The sequence below is a fragment of the Halichoerus grypus genome, chromosome 9, assembly GCF_964656455.1.
Source record: "Halichoerus grypus chromosome 9, mHalGry1.hap1.1, whole genome shotgun sequence".
Taxonomy (NCBI): Eukaryota; Metazoa; Chordata; class Mammalia; order Carnivora; family Phocidae; genus Halichoerus; species Halichoerus grypus.
Genome location: NC_135720.1, coordinates 142,119,344 through 142,135,727, shown reverse-complemented (window position 1 = coordinate 142,135,727; position 16,384 = coordinate 142,119,344). Strand labels below are relative to the sequence as shown.

Sequence of the window (16,384 nt, the reverse complement as noted above, 5' to 3'; positions counted from 1 at the left end):
GCGTGCGCGTGTGTATATATACAACCGCCACGCTGCGCGCTGATTGGCTCCCAGCTCAGTCCTCCAACTTGACAGCAGCCTAGTCTCAGCTCTGTCCCGGAATTGTGTTTGTTACAACCGAGGAAAGCCAAAAAAATAAAATTTCCTGTGGAGGAATCACACCGATTATATTCTATAGCGAAGCGGGACACCTCAGGCTTTGAGATCTTCATGTTTTCTTCTTCCAGTTTTTATCACGTTAGTCGCAGCTTTTTTCAAAAGCCCCGGACACTCGGAGAGATTCACAGGTCAGAGAGACAACTTCTGGATTTTCGTTTAAAATATAAATTCTTCCCTTTGTGCTTTCCATCGCTTGCTCTCTAGTGATATTCTACACATTCTTGGCTTCTCATACATTCAACAACTGCTTAGTTCTCATTGAGATTTACCCAGAAAATCTGTTTCAAATGAAGAGAAATAACACAGGCTCTTTCTCCATTTCTCTACAAGAATGATAGTAAAGGAAGCTTGGAATAACAGCTAGTTCTGACAAGAACAGTCATTATTTTGTCTGAAAAACCTTTATCATAGCTTTTAGTGACACTTTGCAGGGTTAGTTAGTTTGGCGGTTTCAAGCATTCAAGATTTGTCTAGGAAAATGGGGAATGCAGCAATGTATGATCCTCCTGACATGGTTGTTGGGCTTATGTTTGCCATAGGTGAGGACAGGGGATTTAGAAGAGGCGTAAAAAAGAGTTGGGTCCCTTTATTGTTTGAAAATATCATCTTATTTACATTAATTTTATTTGGGGGGGATCAGTTACTAAAATGTTTACAAGTGTGGGTACAGATTTCTGCCATGCTTGAGGAAGAGAAATATGGAATGTATTAAAGTAACAGAATCAAAGATTATACACATGCATAAGACACACACAGACACAGACATTCACACACTTATGGAATTTCCTTGAAAGGACATTTTATAAAAAGTATGTTTTATATTCACTACTACAATTTTTATTAATGGAAGGAAACACATTACAACTTATGCTTAATGTTGAATAGGAAATAGATTGACTGCAGAAAGTAATTTAATGTGATTTTCTTCACTCCTTAAATTCACTCTTTGTCTTTAACATAGTATCTTAATTTTGAAACATGTAGTAATCTGTGTTGCCCTCAAAAGGTGAAAGAAAGAAATGCTGGGAATACACAGAGCAAAGCCCAAGAGGTGATTCTGATCCCCTCAAAATCAAGAAATGACTGATTACTTCCTTCAGCACATCCAAGTGAAACATGAAAATTAGTGTCACTATAGGTTACATATTAACATGATTCAAATGCAAGAGATGAGGTGAGCAATCAGCTCAGTATAAATCATTCTTACTTTGTGTGTTCACTTGTTACAGAGTTTATGCATTCCTAATCCTAAAGTGGTTTTGATTCAGTCTAGTTGGTTCTGAAGCTCACTTGAAGATTATTCATTGATAGCGATGAGGAGTATGAATTACAGAGAGGCTGAGCCACGGAAGGCTGGGACAGTAGTCAGTCCATACAAGAAAGAGAAGAGCCAGAATTACAACCATGATGGGGGAGATAAAAGAGATGCAGTACCAAGAAAGAAGAGCTGTCTCTAGGCCACGTCAACGCAGGGAGTCTCCAAGGTACCGCCCCAATCACCTTCATGGGCTCATGAGTTACCTTGATGTGGTTAACTTCCAAGCGTCTCCCTTCAGGTCTGTCCTCCTGCTTAACTGTCAGACTTGTATTTCTGGGCGCTTGCTTGATATTTCCCTTTGCACCTTCATACACCAGGCTACATCTTACTACAATTTCTTTGCTGTTGATAAGTGAAGATAATCATTGCCATTTACCCTTACACACCCCCACTAGACTATTGTTATTAACATATGGTTTTTATTCCAACATTCATGGCATTTCCCAAAGTTCCTCTCTGCACATTTTCAAAACCCAAAGTCTTTCAAGGCTCTGAAGATCTCAAAGAAGGGTTCTTGATCAGTTCAGGGCATGGACTTCTTTGCATATCCGATGAAGTTTATGGGCCCCTTCCCAGGACAATGCTTTTAAGTGCTTAAGAGAATATACATAGGATTACATAGGAAAAGAATTATATTACAATACATTATTAAATTTATCAAAACCCCAAACAGTTGAAGTATTAACAGATTTTTTTTTATTAATTCGTTAAAGTCAAAGATTGCCCTAGTGAGCAAGAATTACCACAGTGTAGCAGGAATGACGTGTCTAAATGGTATTGGAAACACTGAGAGCTTAAGCCGCCCGGGATACGCACAAGCCCAGGTCCCGCCCATCACCCTGGTTGCTGCCTGTATTCATAAATGCAGGAAGTGCTAAGGTTCAGTTGGGGGATAGTAGAGCTGGAATTTTTGTTCTATACAAGTTCCTAGATGCCCTGCATCCTGTCACGGTTTCCAAGGGAAGAACCCCAGTCAGGAATTTGTCCCCATGCACCATAAACTCAGAAAACAGCTTTGATGAACTAGGTCCTCCTCACAGACCCTGGAGGAGAAGCCAGATCTCAGCAATTCAACTGGAACTCCTCAATGAGGAGTGTTTATTATTTCAAGGAGTTCTCGAAAGAAAGTTGTGCAAACCAGGATGCTCTGTTAGGCTCAGCAGTTTAGACGGGTGACTACTGAGGGGAGGAGCTGAGAGCATAATGTTGAGTGTTTATTTGCAGATAGTAAAGACTTGACATGGATTATCCGTTTTAAACTCCAGTGCTCTGTAACTTAGCCTTTCTTATACATTTGAAAAGAAAAACCCGAGGCCAGACTGCCCGAGGTCATAGGGCGGCCAGGCCGCCGGCTGTCCCCAGAGCTGGCTCTCGGCTCTGCGCGCGGCTGCAGCATAGAACGCGGCGGCGGAAACCGCGCGGGCCGAGCGGTGCGTCACCAAGCACACGCTCCAAGCACCAGCGTGACACTCCCGGCAGAGCACGGTTCTCGTCACTTTGGGACACACGCGTTTACCAACGTTCAGCGCGGCCTTCAGTGAGGTGGGACCTGATCTGGCTTTGAAGCGCTGAACGTTATGCTGAGTTCCCCCCGCAGGGCTGCGTCCCCGCGAGCCTTCCTTAGGGAAGCAGACACCGATCTCTCGGTGAGACACAGGGACACTTAGCAACAGACTATGATGAGCTCCAGGGTTTATTTCAAGCGTCTCCTGGGGACAGCAGCGAGTAGTGACTCGAGACTTCTGGGGCTGTCCGGGCGACGGGAAGGACAACGGGAGGCTTCTTTGCGGAAAGCGTGTGCGTCGGTGCCCCGCGTGGTGGCTGCCAGTGTTGCAGGCACACGCCGCACTGACGCCCCCGCGGGAGGATTTGGGGGATGACTCCCCGCCCCCACCCGGGACGGACTATGGCTTCGGGCGCCCCGCCTGCCGGCTGCGCAGAGCGCCGAGCAGAGAGAACGAGGCAGTGGGCGGGAGCTGGGGGTGGTGACCGCCCCTGCGCTCGCGGTTTCCAAACAGGTCCGGCGCGTTGCTATAAAAGGGCTGAGCGGCGCCGCGGCCCGCAGTGTCTGGCCGGCTCAGGAGAGTGTTGTTCGCCATGTCTGGCCGCGGCAAGGGCGGGAAGGGCCTGGGTAAGGGCGGCGCTAAGCGCCACCGCAAGGTGCTGCGCGACAACATCCAGGGCATCACCAAGCCCGCCATCCGGCGGCTGGCCCGGCGCGGCGGCGTCAAGCGCATCTCCGGCCTCATCTACGAGGAGACCCGCGGGGTGCTCAAGGTGTTTCTGGAGAACGTGATCCGGGACGCCGTCACCTACACGGAGCACGCCAAGCGCAAGACAGTCACGGCCATGGACGTGGTCTACGCGCTCAAGCGCCAGGGCCGCACCCTCTACGGCTTCGGGGGCTGAGCGTTCCCGTCTACCCACCGGAGCACCGCGATTCTCAACCAAAGGCCCTTTTCAGGGCCACCCATTTCGTCCTCAAAAGAGTTGTATACTTCCTAGTGTTCAGTAGTTTGTAATACTTGTTGGCAGACGTTTTTGCAGTTCTTGGCATACAGTTTGCTACTGTGTTTCTGCGTTTCTTGTTACTCGAAGATCAGTAATTTGTACTAAAGGTTCGAGTGGATCCGTGTTATTTTTGCGTCTTAAGAAATCCTCTTACACAGCTGTTTTGAGTCTGAAACCGGAAGGACCTATCGTCCACATGCAGATTTAGTTTTCTCCAGTGTATGTGTTGGCTCGAAATGGCGAATAATCTCCTGAATACAAGGCCATGTAATGTTCAGTTACCAGGTGAGAATACTGCTGACTGGATGCCACATTCCTGGGAGTGCGTGACTAGTGTTTCAGATCCCACATCTACGGGTCAGGAAAAAATGCTAAGTTCTCAAACGGGTTGCCAGTTCTGTCAATCTAGCGTCTCAGACCGTCCACTTTGCCAGTGGATACTTCCATGTGATCACAGTGGGTTTGATTTTGTGAAGAATTTGGGGGAGTTATTTCGCTGTAGACTGGCCATTTTCCAATAAAATTTGTTCACTGGAACGTAAAGGCATAGCTAAATAGATGGGTCTCTAGCCTTAGGCAACATGTCCTGGCTTTGTCTGGCAGCAGAGGTAAGAATTAGCTAAGATCTCTTGGAAGTCAGCAGAAGTCACTCCCAGGTCTGGGCCTTAAGGCCTTTCCTCTTCCTACCAGATAAGGTGATCTTGTTTGACCTAGCAGGGGCAGGGACATCAGGTCCTATGGGACAGCAGAACGATGACTTGGAGGACAGAGTCCTGGATTGATCAGGAGGAGCAGAGTTGCCCCCTCAGAGCTGGATTAATCACAGTGGATCTGTCCTGTATGACACGAATAACTGTCTTTAGGCTAATTTATTGTTGAGTGTCTGTTATAGCAACTTAATTTTACAAACCAAATGCGTTTTTTTTTCCCCCTCAATTTATGTAGCAGTGTGGACAATCCCTTTGTTGACCTGAAACTGCTTTTAAGGAAAGATGATTCCAAATGGGCCTCTGGTCTTGTTATCTGCCCCGCTGTGTTCCATTCTGGACAGAACACAGGGTCGGGGCTCATGACATGTTAGAAACACATGTGTGGACGGTCCATATGTCTTATGCAGTTGTAATCTGGATATTTCAAGGTATTGTCTCCCTTTGGTAGAGTTGATCTTAACATAAGTGGATCACAAACTCCTTTGAGGATGTGTTAGAAAATATGCCTGTGGACATAGACATTTGATGAGGCTCATGTTGCCCCTGAGGCTCATTCCAGGAATTCCCAGGGCTCCATGGATTCCTGTCAATAACCTGGAGTCTGGATTTCAGGGTCTGAAATACAGATATTCAAAATGTAAGAGAGTAAAGGACAGACATATTACAGAAAGAACACATTGAACAAGAATAATTTGTCACTGTTTATTCACTGTGGGCAGTAGACCTATATATTCAGAAGAAGGTAGATGAAGTCTTAACAGTTTGAAAGTCAGAATGCATGATAGATAGCCCAATTTGAGAAACTTTGATTCTCAGAAGTCTGGAAGTCCATCTGACTCAATCTCACATGATTTAGGAGTAAATAAAAACAGTGAGGGGTTTATTTTCAGCCTGATTCAGGAAGAAGTCCATGAATTTTTCTTTAGGCCCAATGAACCTGTCTTCCATCACCAGTCTTGGTAAATATACTAACAAGTTCTAGGTATGTAGTAGTCTGTGTCATTGAGCAAATCATAGATTACGTTTACAAGTTCCCAATAGCCCCTAAGATAAAAAAAGAAACTGGAAACCTTGTACAGAGGGATGCTTAGTCTTTGTGTTTGTCTTTGTTCAGGTCACTTAACCTCTCTGTGTCTCTGTTTTCCCATCTGTAAAATGGGGATAATGGTAATATCTACCTTATAGGTTTGGGGTGAATAAAATAAAATATTTGGTACTAAGCATTTTGTCCAGTACATGGCACATGGTAAAGGGTTTATGTTTTCTCTTTCATTGTTATTGCTCTATTATCGTTATTCCTCATGAAATTAGAGAGGCCCAGATAAAAAGACAGGGACTTTTAAACCATGAAGACATAGTCTAAAAGTCCCAAACTGCCATTTTCTATTTTTGTGGTCTGTGGCAAATCACTACTAACTGCTTCTATCTTCTGTAATGCAGGAGAAGCTTCCTATTTTTGTGAGCATTGAGTGAGACCACTCAGGGTAAGTAATATGATCACAGTATGTGTTCAACAATATGAGTTACATATATTCATAAGAAGTTGCCAGTATACGAATGAAAGTTTTGTGGATGCAACCATAAAAACTCAATTGCAGATAATTTAAGAGAAAAAAAAAGTCTCTTGAAAGAGGAGTTCCCTGACCACTCTGAAGAAATCGCTGGGTCCTCAGGCCTTTCTCTTCTGTCCCTTTCCCTGGTTTCTCGGATAGTACATCTGCTAGATCCAGCTGGGCAGATGCTAGCTCCAATCAGACATGATGGCCCAAGAGAAAGGGTGACAACGGGGGAACTCTTGGGACCCAGGGAAGAGGCAACAATCCTGAGCCCTGAAATGTCCCATGTCTGGGTTGCCCTTTAGTACCTGTACCCTGAATTCACAGTGAGTTCCATTTACTACATCTAAATGTTCCATGTGTTCTCATCTCAGTAACATCATGGTAGGTTGTCCTCGTCCTCCTTCCTGAAACACTATTTTCTTGACTTCTGTGACTCTACTCCCCTGGGTTTCTACCTCATCATTTAGAATCTTCAGCTGTCTTCTATCTCTCTGAAGTTTGGAGTGCTTCTTCTTTCTCCTTGGGAAAATTCCAATTTCACTGCATGCCAACAACAGTAAAATTTCTATTTTCAAACTCTCCAAAATTTCTATGTTCAGTCCCCAAGTTGTTCTGATTTCCAGACTCACATGTACAACAACGCACTTGACCCTCCGATGGAATGCTTAAGGGGATTTAAACATTGTCATGTCCCAGATTCTGAATCCTCATCCTGTCCTATAATTCTGCATCATTCATCCAAGAATTTCAGCAGCGCTTGTAAGGTGTGGGTAGGCATACAACCTGGAGACACATTGTCTGGCTTTAGCCTCAGCTCCACACCTTGCTCATCCCTAGTCAACTAGAAGACAGAATAGTTGTGTCTAGATACTGTGGATGTTGAGAGGACGAAGTGAGCTAGCCTTTGGAAAGAGCTTGGCACAATCTCTTAAACACATGTAAAGTGCTCAGTAAATGTCAGCTACATGTCTCTTCACCCATGAAACCTGGTTCATAAAGAAATTCTTTGGACTTTCTCCTCCCAGAGGACTTACAATAATTTCACCAGGGTTATTGCAATAACCTTTCCATTCTTTCTTCTGCTTGTTTTTATCTTTAATCCCACAGATACCATTTTCCACACAGCAGCCTGAGTGCTTTCAAATTCTAAGAGTTTCTCAGGACACAATAAAAATCTGGATGCCTTCTTTGGCCCTTAAGGTCCAACATGTTCAGGCATCCATTTAACCCCCAGCCCTGTCTCTTACTTAACACCTTACCTTTGCTTACAAGGCTTCCAGCTCACAGCACTTCCAACCTTGAGCACAAACTCCTCCCTGCCCTAGAGCTTTGTTGTACCATCAGTCCCTTGGCCTGGAATTTGTATCCCCAAATGAGGGTCGTTGGTTCCCTCATCAGGAGCACCACCTAGTCAGCATCGGGGCACCTGTTTTAGTTCAAATAATTTCATAGCAGTGAGAACTGCTATTTGAAATGATGGAGTTGAGGAATCAGTGTGTCTATGATCTCTCCTCTCCCACTAGGATCTCAGCCCCTGAGAGCAGTCTCTTGTCTGTCATGCTTACTGCTCTAGCTTAATGCCTCACACAGACGAAATCATCAGTATTTGACAAAAAGGGCATTGCTTCAACTGTCCTCTGATTTTTCTTTCTTCATTTTTAAAAAATGATTTTATTTATTTATTAGGGGCGAGGGGTGACAGAGGGAGAGGGCAAAGCAGACTTCCTGCTGAGCAGGGAGCCCGAAGCGGGGCTCGATCCCAGGGCCCTGAGATCATGACCTGAGCCGAAGGCAGACACTTAACCGACTGAGCGGCCCAGGTGCGCCTGGCTTTGCTTTCCTCATATCCCATAACCTCATCTTTACCACCAGAAACGTCCACACAGGAAGGGGCTTTGGTTAGCTTGTTCTCCATGTATCAGATGTTCTGGAAGCTTAGTAGCCAGAGCAGCATTTGTATCTGTGGGAACTTGTTAGAAAGTCAAGTTCCCAGATTTCCCCCAGAGCTGATGAGACAGAAACCCTGGGAGTGGGGCCAGCAAGCTGTCCTCTAACAAGCCTCCAGGTGATTTCGATGCACACTCAGTTAGAAGCACTGCTCCGTATCCTCAGGACATGATTCCATGCTTGACACTTGAGTATGAATGAACCAGATGGATGCTCTTTCTTTCTGCCTAGAAGGCCTGGGTATCAGGCTGGAAGGGCCACTTCCCCTCCTTCTTCCTAAGAGCCTCAGTTTCGATCCAATCTCCCCCTCCTCATTGCCTTGTGCTCCAGGGAAGGCAGACTTCCCTCTAGTCTCAGAGATCAGGTCCTGATTCTACCACACTAGTCCTGAGGGTCCCAGCCTCTTAGTAATGATTAGTTTGGGGCTGGGAATACAGCCAGTTCTTTGTGGCTCTGAGAGTCTTTAACAGTGCAGATCAGCTTCCCCAATAACGTTTTGATTGAGCTGAAAAGTGAGTTGTTGATTTAAGAAAACTGTGTATGTTTGTGTGTTGGGGATAAGGGTGGAATCAGGGGCACTTCAGGAAGAGAATATTTGCAAAGGCCTGGAGGCTGGAGAGGTCTCGGGGAATTCCAAAAAGTGTGAAAAAGCAAAAAATGAAACAAACAAACAAGCATAGGAGAAACAAAGAACAGGAGGAAAAGAATTCTGAGGTTTGGTGTGAGTTTTCTGTAAGGGGTAGGCTACAGCCCTTGATTTCTGATTTCGTGCAGTAGGGGGATCACTGGGAGGCACTGAGAGGAATCATGCATGATCAGGTTGCTTTCTGACACAACTGCTCTCCCTGTGGAATGAAAAGTAGATTCACTATGGACAGGAGTTTTAGAACCATCTCAAACTGAAATCAAGATAATCAGAAAGAGTTGAAGTGCAGCTGTAATTTGGCAGCCTGAAAACAGATTCTTGTTGTTTCTTGGTGCTTATTTTGCCTTTTTGAGAGAATAGAGGGAGACTAGACAGAGTGGCTGGAAGGCTGGCTCTGAGTTTCTGGAGGACAGAGTTAGCTATTCTGGGGTGCATTTGGGTTTCCATTTACAGGTGAGGTGCCGGCAAGCCAATCTTTCTCACCTAAGTTCCAGAAAGAAGCCCCTCTGTCGCAGTGCCTGGAGAAATGAGGGAAGGAGACAAATCCTGCTTTTAAGTTTCAGGGTGTAGGCTCGTTGGCATCATGTGATCACAAACCAGAGCCTTTCAGACCTTGGTGTCCAGCATCAGAATGTTAACACTCACGTGCTGAGTGCACATTTCCTGCTCTCCACCCTCTGACGCACCTTGGGTCCCTGTCTTTTTCTCTGGGACCTCCCCACACACAGCTGCTCAAGGGAGCTGGGGGGCAAGAACTGGAGACAGGACAGGTGGACGGCTTGGAAGGAGACCCGCAAGTGACAGGAAAGGGCGGACTGGGGGCTGCCGAGCCGGCCTTCTTATTCCGAGGCTTTCCCCTCTAGTCTCAGGGATCAGGTCCTGATTCTACCACACTAGTCCTGAGGGTCCCAGCCTCTTAGTAATGATTAGTTTGGGGCTGGGAATACAGCCAGTTCTTTGTGGCTCTGAGAGTCTTTAACAGTGCAGATCAGCTTCCCCAGTAACGTTTTGATTGAGCTGAAAAGTGAGTTGTTGATTTAAGAAAACTGTGTGTGTGTTTGTGTATTGGGGATAAGGGTGGAATCGGGCATTTCAGGAAGAGAATATTTGCAAAGGCCTGGAGGCTGGGGAGGTCTCTGGGAGATCACTGAGGCGGGAGGAGACCGTGGCGGGTCATCTGCGAGTCAGGCGGGAGGGGGGAGACGAATGCATTCTTAACTAACCATCAAGTGCAGTGACGATCGCCTTTTCAGGGCAGGTTAAGAAGGAAAGCGACAAGGCACGATGAAAAAGTGGTAAGAACCTGTGTCCCTCCTGGAGAGCTGCAGCCGCCAACAGACACTTAAAGCCCTGGAACAGACGCTCGGCCAGGACCCTACCGGCCCCGGGAAGCGGGCGGGCGAGGGGGAGGGGAGCAGCGGAGCGACACAAAGAGCCCGGGGCGCGAGCCTGGCGACACCGGAACAGGAAGTCCCGCCTTTCGCCGGCGGGCTTTTCAAATGTCACGGTGGCTGCGTACGCTCCGTAGGGTGACACTCGACAAAAGGCGGAGCCCGGAGACTCCGCGGCCGTTTGAGGAGCTTGTAGAGTCGGCGCCAGCAGCCAGCGCGCCCGAGGACACGTTCGGGAGGGGAGCGGGAGCCCCGCGGGCTGGGGGAGGGAGCGCCAGCCGGCCCGGTGCCCGGTCGTCCCCGCGGCTGGGGCCCTCGCCACGCACCGGTCACGGCTGTCAGAGCCACAGGCGGGGAGCGTCACCCCCGAGAACGGGCGACGGGCGATCGAGTCCCCAGTGTCCCCATTAACCCGAGTGAACACCAAGCCGAGGCCGCAGCGCGCGGCAGTGCACAGCTCTGCTGGTGAAATTATGTGGCTCTGAAAAGAGCCTTTGGGTTTGACTGTGCCTCGGAAGACACACTCACTTGGAGCTGGTGTACTTGGTGACGGCCTTGGTGCCCTCGGACACGGCGTGCTTGGCCAGCTCCCCGGGCAGCAGCAGGCGCACGGCCGTCTGGATCTCCCGCGACGTGATGGTCGAGCGCTTGTTGTAATGCGCCAGGCGGGACGCCTCGCCCGCGATGCGCTCGAAGATGTCGTTGACGAACGAGTTCATGATGCCCATGGCCTTGGACGAGATGCCCGTGTCGGGGTGCACCTGCTTCAGCACCTTGTACACGTACACCGAGTAGCTCTCCTTGCGGCTGCGCTTGCGCTTCTTGCCGTCCTTCTTCTGCGCCTTGGTCACCGCCTTCTTGGAGCCCTTCTTCGGGGCCGGGGCCGACTTGGCGGGCTCGGGCATCCTGACCGCGCTTTCTTCTGACAGAACAGAAAATGGAGTCCGCCTCCGGGTCCTGCCTATTTGTACGCAATCGTATGCAAATGAAGAATGCGCTTTGCGACCGCTGATTCGTCGACTAGTGGTGTGGCCTGCAGGCTCATGATTGGCTCGAGCTCTACTCTCCCATTGGTCAGAGCCTGAGAGCAGTTTCCCCCTTTCAGGGCGATTTCTTCAGTTAACCTTGTAACAGGTTCAGATTATTAAGGTTTCAGGTTACTTTGGTGATTAATTTTAGAAACTAGAATTTGCTCTCCCTTGTGTTTTGAATTGCCAAAGAAGCAACGCTCAGGTCTAGGTCACGTCTCCGATTTGCAAGTCCCCTGGACAGCTGCTGGAAAACCTGTATTTTTACGTTTGATTCAGGGTTCTAGACCAGTGAAAGAGAGGTGATGAAGGGGCTGTCTGCCCGACAGGGAACTCTAGACACACTGACCATCAGAAAAGTTCTGAATTGAGGGGAAGTGACCAAGGCCTTCACTTCTGCTTGCTCAGTGATGGAGCAGGGGCTAACCTAAGACCAGAGTGACCTCAGATGGACCCCTGAGCTGGACCCTAACGAAGCTCATCACTGGAGGCCATTAGATAACCACACACCTTACAGCTGGCCAGCGAGTCCTTTTTTTTTTTTAAAGATTTTCTTTATTTATTTGAGAGAGTGAGAGAGAGAGAGCACAAGACGGGGGAGCGGGAGAGGGAGAAGCAGACTCCCCGCTGAGCAGGGAGCCCGATGTGGGACTCGATCCTGGGACTCCAGGATCATGACCTGAGCCGAAGGAAGTCGCTTAACCAACTGAGCCACCCAACTGAGCCACCCAGGCGCCCCAGCGAGTCCTTTCTTGAAGGAAGCCCTCAGCTCCCTGTCTGTCATAGCTTTATTTAAGACAGTTTTTAAAATATTTTATTTATTCATTTGAGATAGAAAGAGAGAGCACAAGGGGCTCGATCCCAGGACCATGGAGATCATGACCGAAGGCAGACGCTTAACCGTCTGAGCCACCCAGACGCCCCTTTTTAAAACAGTTAAATAATAAAGGGACTATTTACAATGTTGTGAGCAGGGTTAAGGGATACCACCAAGGAATGGTGGAGGGCGCTGGCTGTTACTCCTAGTTCAGAAGAGGCAAGACAAGAGCAGGCTTCGAGGAGAGCAGTGAGGATAGGAGAGGGCTGCTCAACAGGAGCTGTGGCTTTTGTGACAGAAAGGTAGTCTCTGCCCAGTTTTGTAGGAGGGGAGCCAAGCAGAATAAATACTTTAGTCTCATTTTTTCCCCACCCTCAGATGTCTTGTGGGTTCCTCTCAGAAACCAGAGAGTAAAGAAACATGGTTGATGCCATGCACAAGTCAGGTCACAAAATATCCTGAGCCTTTCAAGGTGCATATCTAAAGTAGCAAAGATTGAGATTTTGTACAATTAAAAAAACAAGTTTACCTCCTCTTTATAATTGTTTTAATATTTTTTGCTATTTCTTTTTCAGCCCCTGAAGTTAGTTCATGAGCACTGGATTATCTTTAGAGCTGCAAACTTTTAAACATGCTTTGTTGCTCTCCCTGCCATTGCCCAGCTTGGTCCAATGCTACCTTTTTTTATACAAAACTTCCCCTGAGATATTCTCGAAAAAAAAAATTTTTTTTAAGACTTATTTATTTGAGAGAGAGAGCAGGGTGAGAGGCAAAGGGAGATGGGGGGAGAAAATATCAAGTGGACTCCTTGCTGAGTGCAGAGCCCCACGCAGGGCTGGATCCCAAAACCCTGAGATCTTGTCCTGAGCCGAATTCAAGAGTCAGATGCTTAACCGACTGAGCCACCCAGGCAACCCCGAGTTTTCTTAATTATAGCCTGATACAACCCCACTTTCCTTTGCTGGCCTGAATCCTGGAATAGTCTCATTTCCCATTGACCCTTGGTCTCCAGTTAATTTAATCAGCTTTCTTTCTTTTTTTTTTTCCCCCCCAATAAGGCCTGGCTACTCACATTGTGGTCACTGAACCACCACCAGCAAGTCCTGTGGGAGCTCCACCCCAGAGCTACAAATCAGATTGAATCTTAACCAAATCCCCAGGTAATCTGGGTGCACAGTACTGTGTGCAAAGCACTATTCTAGGGAGCTGTCCATATGGTTGCTCGTTATCTTCACCCATGCGGAGTGGCCCCATAAAATAAATGGGCATATATTATTACTAGATTCCCTTTTCTTTCCCATATTTTTAAAAAAACACTCACCCTTTTTAATTCTTTGTCTAGGATCACTTGTTATTTATCAGTTTATCTTAGCTTTGCCATTAGTTTTATTTGTTAGTTAAATTAGCTTTACCAATGACGGAGGGTAATTGGAAGGCAGGCAGGCAGGGACAAGGGGCCCCCTCCCTAAGAGGAAACCACCCTTAAAAGCATTTTACACCACCCTGGAAGGAGTCCTCCACCCTTTCCCATATGATAGGTAGGTGATAAAAGTCTGATTGGATGACAGGCGCAGGGAGGGTTAATCAGATTGAAACAGCCTGCCAACAAGCCCATAAAAACCCCTAGACTTAGAAACGCTGGCGCCAGCCCCTTCGGGTCCCCTCTCTCCTCGGGAGCTTTGTACTATCACTTTGCTATCGTTCAATAAACCTTGCTTTGCTGCCCACCACTCTGTCTGGTCTATCTCTTCATTCTTCCAAGCGGCGTGACCAAGAACCGTGGGCACGGATGGAGAAAAATCCTGCAACACCAATACTACCTCTTTATTAATTTACTATTTGAAAATTTTATATATTTTTATTATGGGTAAAGTTGAAAACCACAGACTGAGAGCCAACACTGTAATGCCACCTACCATATGCAGTCATTTTAGGAGTGATGATTTCTCTAACTTTACTCAAATTTCTTCCTCCCCATAAGATTTGACTCTGAAGAGGGCATCTCTTTTTACAAATATGTGATCATTTTTGACACATTGCCTGGAAACACAAGACCTTTGTGGTCTTATTTATTTCCAATTCAGGACAAGCATGAATAACAAAATAAGAGCAGCAAGAAAATAGTACCAGACCATTTGCCCCACAAGTGTAACCATTGGGTTTATAGGATTTAAATCATGGGTCTAATGGACCCAGCCACTAAATTAAATGTGTGAACCTGAACAGATAGATACTAAAAAGTAGTGAGGATTGACTCAAACTGCCGTCTTCATTCCACGCCTACATGAATTTAGTGAAACACAAACAGTATGTAATGCAAACAAAATAATCCAAGAGTTGTGTTAAAAAAACAGATTGAGATTTTGTAAGGAAAGACTTTTGGGGAAAGGATTACTGACGGGGTGAAAGGGGCTATTGCAATGGGGAAGTGGTGACCATTCCATCAGATCTGCAAGCTCCTGCAAGGTTAAGCAAAAGGGATTTTTTTGATAGGGAAGAGTAAACAAGACTAGAAAGAACCTGAGTATAGGAAGGTGGGTTGAAAAAGTGCCCTGATCAGAGAATGTGAGATAGAGAGCAAATCAGAGAATGTTTTACCCTGAGGCTAGCCAGTTCTCAGGAGGGACCCTTAGAAGGCTGAGGGTGGGTCAAAGCTCAGGGCCTGGGGGATGGGAAAATGTCACTGAGGTTTGGTGGACAAGCATATTGTTTTTTTTTTTTAAGATTTTATTCACTTATTTGAGAGAGAAAGTATGAGAGAGAGAAAGCACGAGAGGGGGGAGGGTCAGGGGGAGAAGCTTACTCCCCACTAAGCAGGAAGCCTGATGCAGGACTCGATCCCAGGACTCCAGGATCATGACCTGAGCCGAAGGCAGACGTTTAACCGACTGAGCCACCCAGGTGCCCCAACAAGTATATTGTTCTGATTAGTGAATGAGGACAAGCAGTTCAGCTAATTGTTTATGAGGCAAAGAATGGGAATTTGAGGGTCTGTGTCTGGCCTTGTCATAGGTAAACAAAAAGTTCATCCTTGAGTGTTACCTAAGTCATAAGGGGAAAATGTGGTTCCTTGCAGCAAATTGTTTTTGGAGCACAAAGGTTCAGGGGTATTCCTCTAACCATTGCTGTTTTCCAGGATCACAAGTCTCAGATAAAGGTCAGTATTGTCAGTTACAATCGATGACATCTCATTTAAATCTTGCTGGGTCTGATGTTTAAAAAAGAAATTAAAAATGTAAAAATATTAAACACATTTGGTTTTAATGTAATTTGAAATGAAATTACTGAAATATAATAATTATGATAGAAATATATGTTGGATAACATGAAAATTGTGCCCACAGAGCTCCTGAATCCCAGTTGTTCTAAACCCCTTGGGGCAGTGATCATTTGATGATGAGGCATTTCTTGGGCCACAGATCATGAATTTTTTTTTTTTTTTAAAGATTTTATTTATTTATTCATGAGAGACAGAGAGAGAGACAGAGGCAGAGGGAGAAGCAGGCTCCCCGCGGAGCAGGGAGCCCGATGCGGGACTCGATCCCAGGACCCTGGGATCATGACCTGAGCCGAAGGCAGACGCTTAACTGACTGAGCCACCCAGGCGTCCCTCACAGATCATGAATTTAAAAGCAAAATCGACAAGCATGCTTTTAAATAGGTGTATTTCTCTGGTGGACTAATTCCCCATAAAAATTCTCTCCAGATGGTGACTTTTTTTTTTTTTAGGTTTACATAAAATGTAACTCCAAAATAATGGTAGATATAAACTTACATGTAATATTTTTTAGTTGTTTCGCTATGTGATTGTGGTCTCATGGAAGTTTTACAAGTTTTCCTTTGCCTTTCTCAGAAAAGCATTGTTAGAGTTCTGGAATATGTACAATATTTTATCTTTTTATGATGTTTACCACATTTTTATACAAAATGTGCATTAGAAAGTGCTCCTTTTGAGTCTGAAAAAAATCATGCATGGATTTAAAAAATAATAATAAAGAAAAAATAAGGATGAGGGGAACAGCAAGTATAGCAGTATTAATACTAAACAAATTTTAAGGCTCAAAGTAGTAGTGGGGATAGAGAGGTGCACTGTAAGGACTTTTGTTCCATTGTGGACAACAAGATATTCTGGAAAGCTGTCTTGAAGCAAAATAGCTAAGGACTCGATAAACAACAAACACACCCTAGCACATAATGGCCCAGATAACAAGAAGCCAAGGAAAACTCCCCAAATCTCCCAGAACAGTACACACCTAGGAGCTGAAGCCTGACTAATAAACACAGCAGATTGGGTTCCC

General features: G+C 46.2%; 2 protein-coding genes across 4 annotated transcripts in view; one reads left to right on the top strand and one right to left on the bottom strand.

Annotated features, from left to right (window-relative positions):
• The first annotated feature begins 3,558 nt into the window (after nt 1-3,558).
• LOC118548431 (histone H4) overlaps nt 3,559-16,384 on the top strand; it is a 76,838-nt gene continuing 64,012 nt past the window's right edge. Inside the window, exons 1-3 of one of the 3 annotated variants that reach the window (XM_078055781.1) lie at nt 3,559-4,273; nt 6,139-6,182; nt 10,109-13,816. In XM_078055781.1, the coding sequence (XP_077911907.1) occupies nt 3,575-3,886 (312 nt within the window). In that variant the 5' untranslated portion in view covers nt 3,559-3,574 and the 3' untranslated portion in view covers nt 3,887-4,273; nt 6,139-6,182; nt 10,109-13,816. Of the gene's footprint in view, nt 4,274-6,138; nt 6,183-10,103; nt 13,817-16,384 lie in introns of those variants that run through there. The other 2 variants (XM_078055780.1, XM_078055779.1) reach the window with 2 other exon arrangements.
• LOC118548424 (histone H2B type 1-C/E/F/G/I) lies at nt 10,652-11,176 on the bottom strand. The gene has a single exon (XM_036112357.2). It carries the CDS (start codon nt 11,144-11,146, stop codon nt 10,766-10,768), a length of 381 nt encoding a protein of 126 aa, XP_035968250.1. The 5' UTR covers nt 11,147-11,176; the 3' UTR covers nt 10,652-10,765.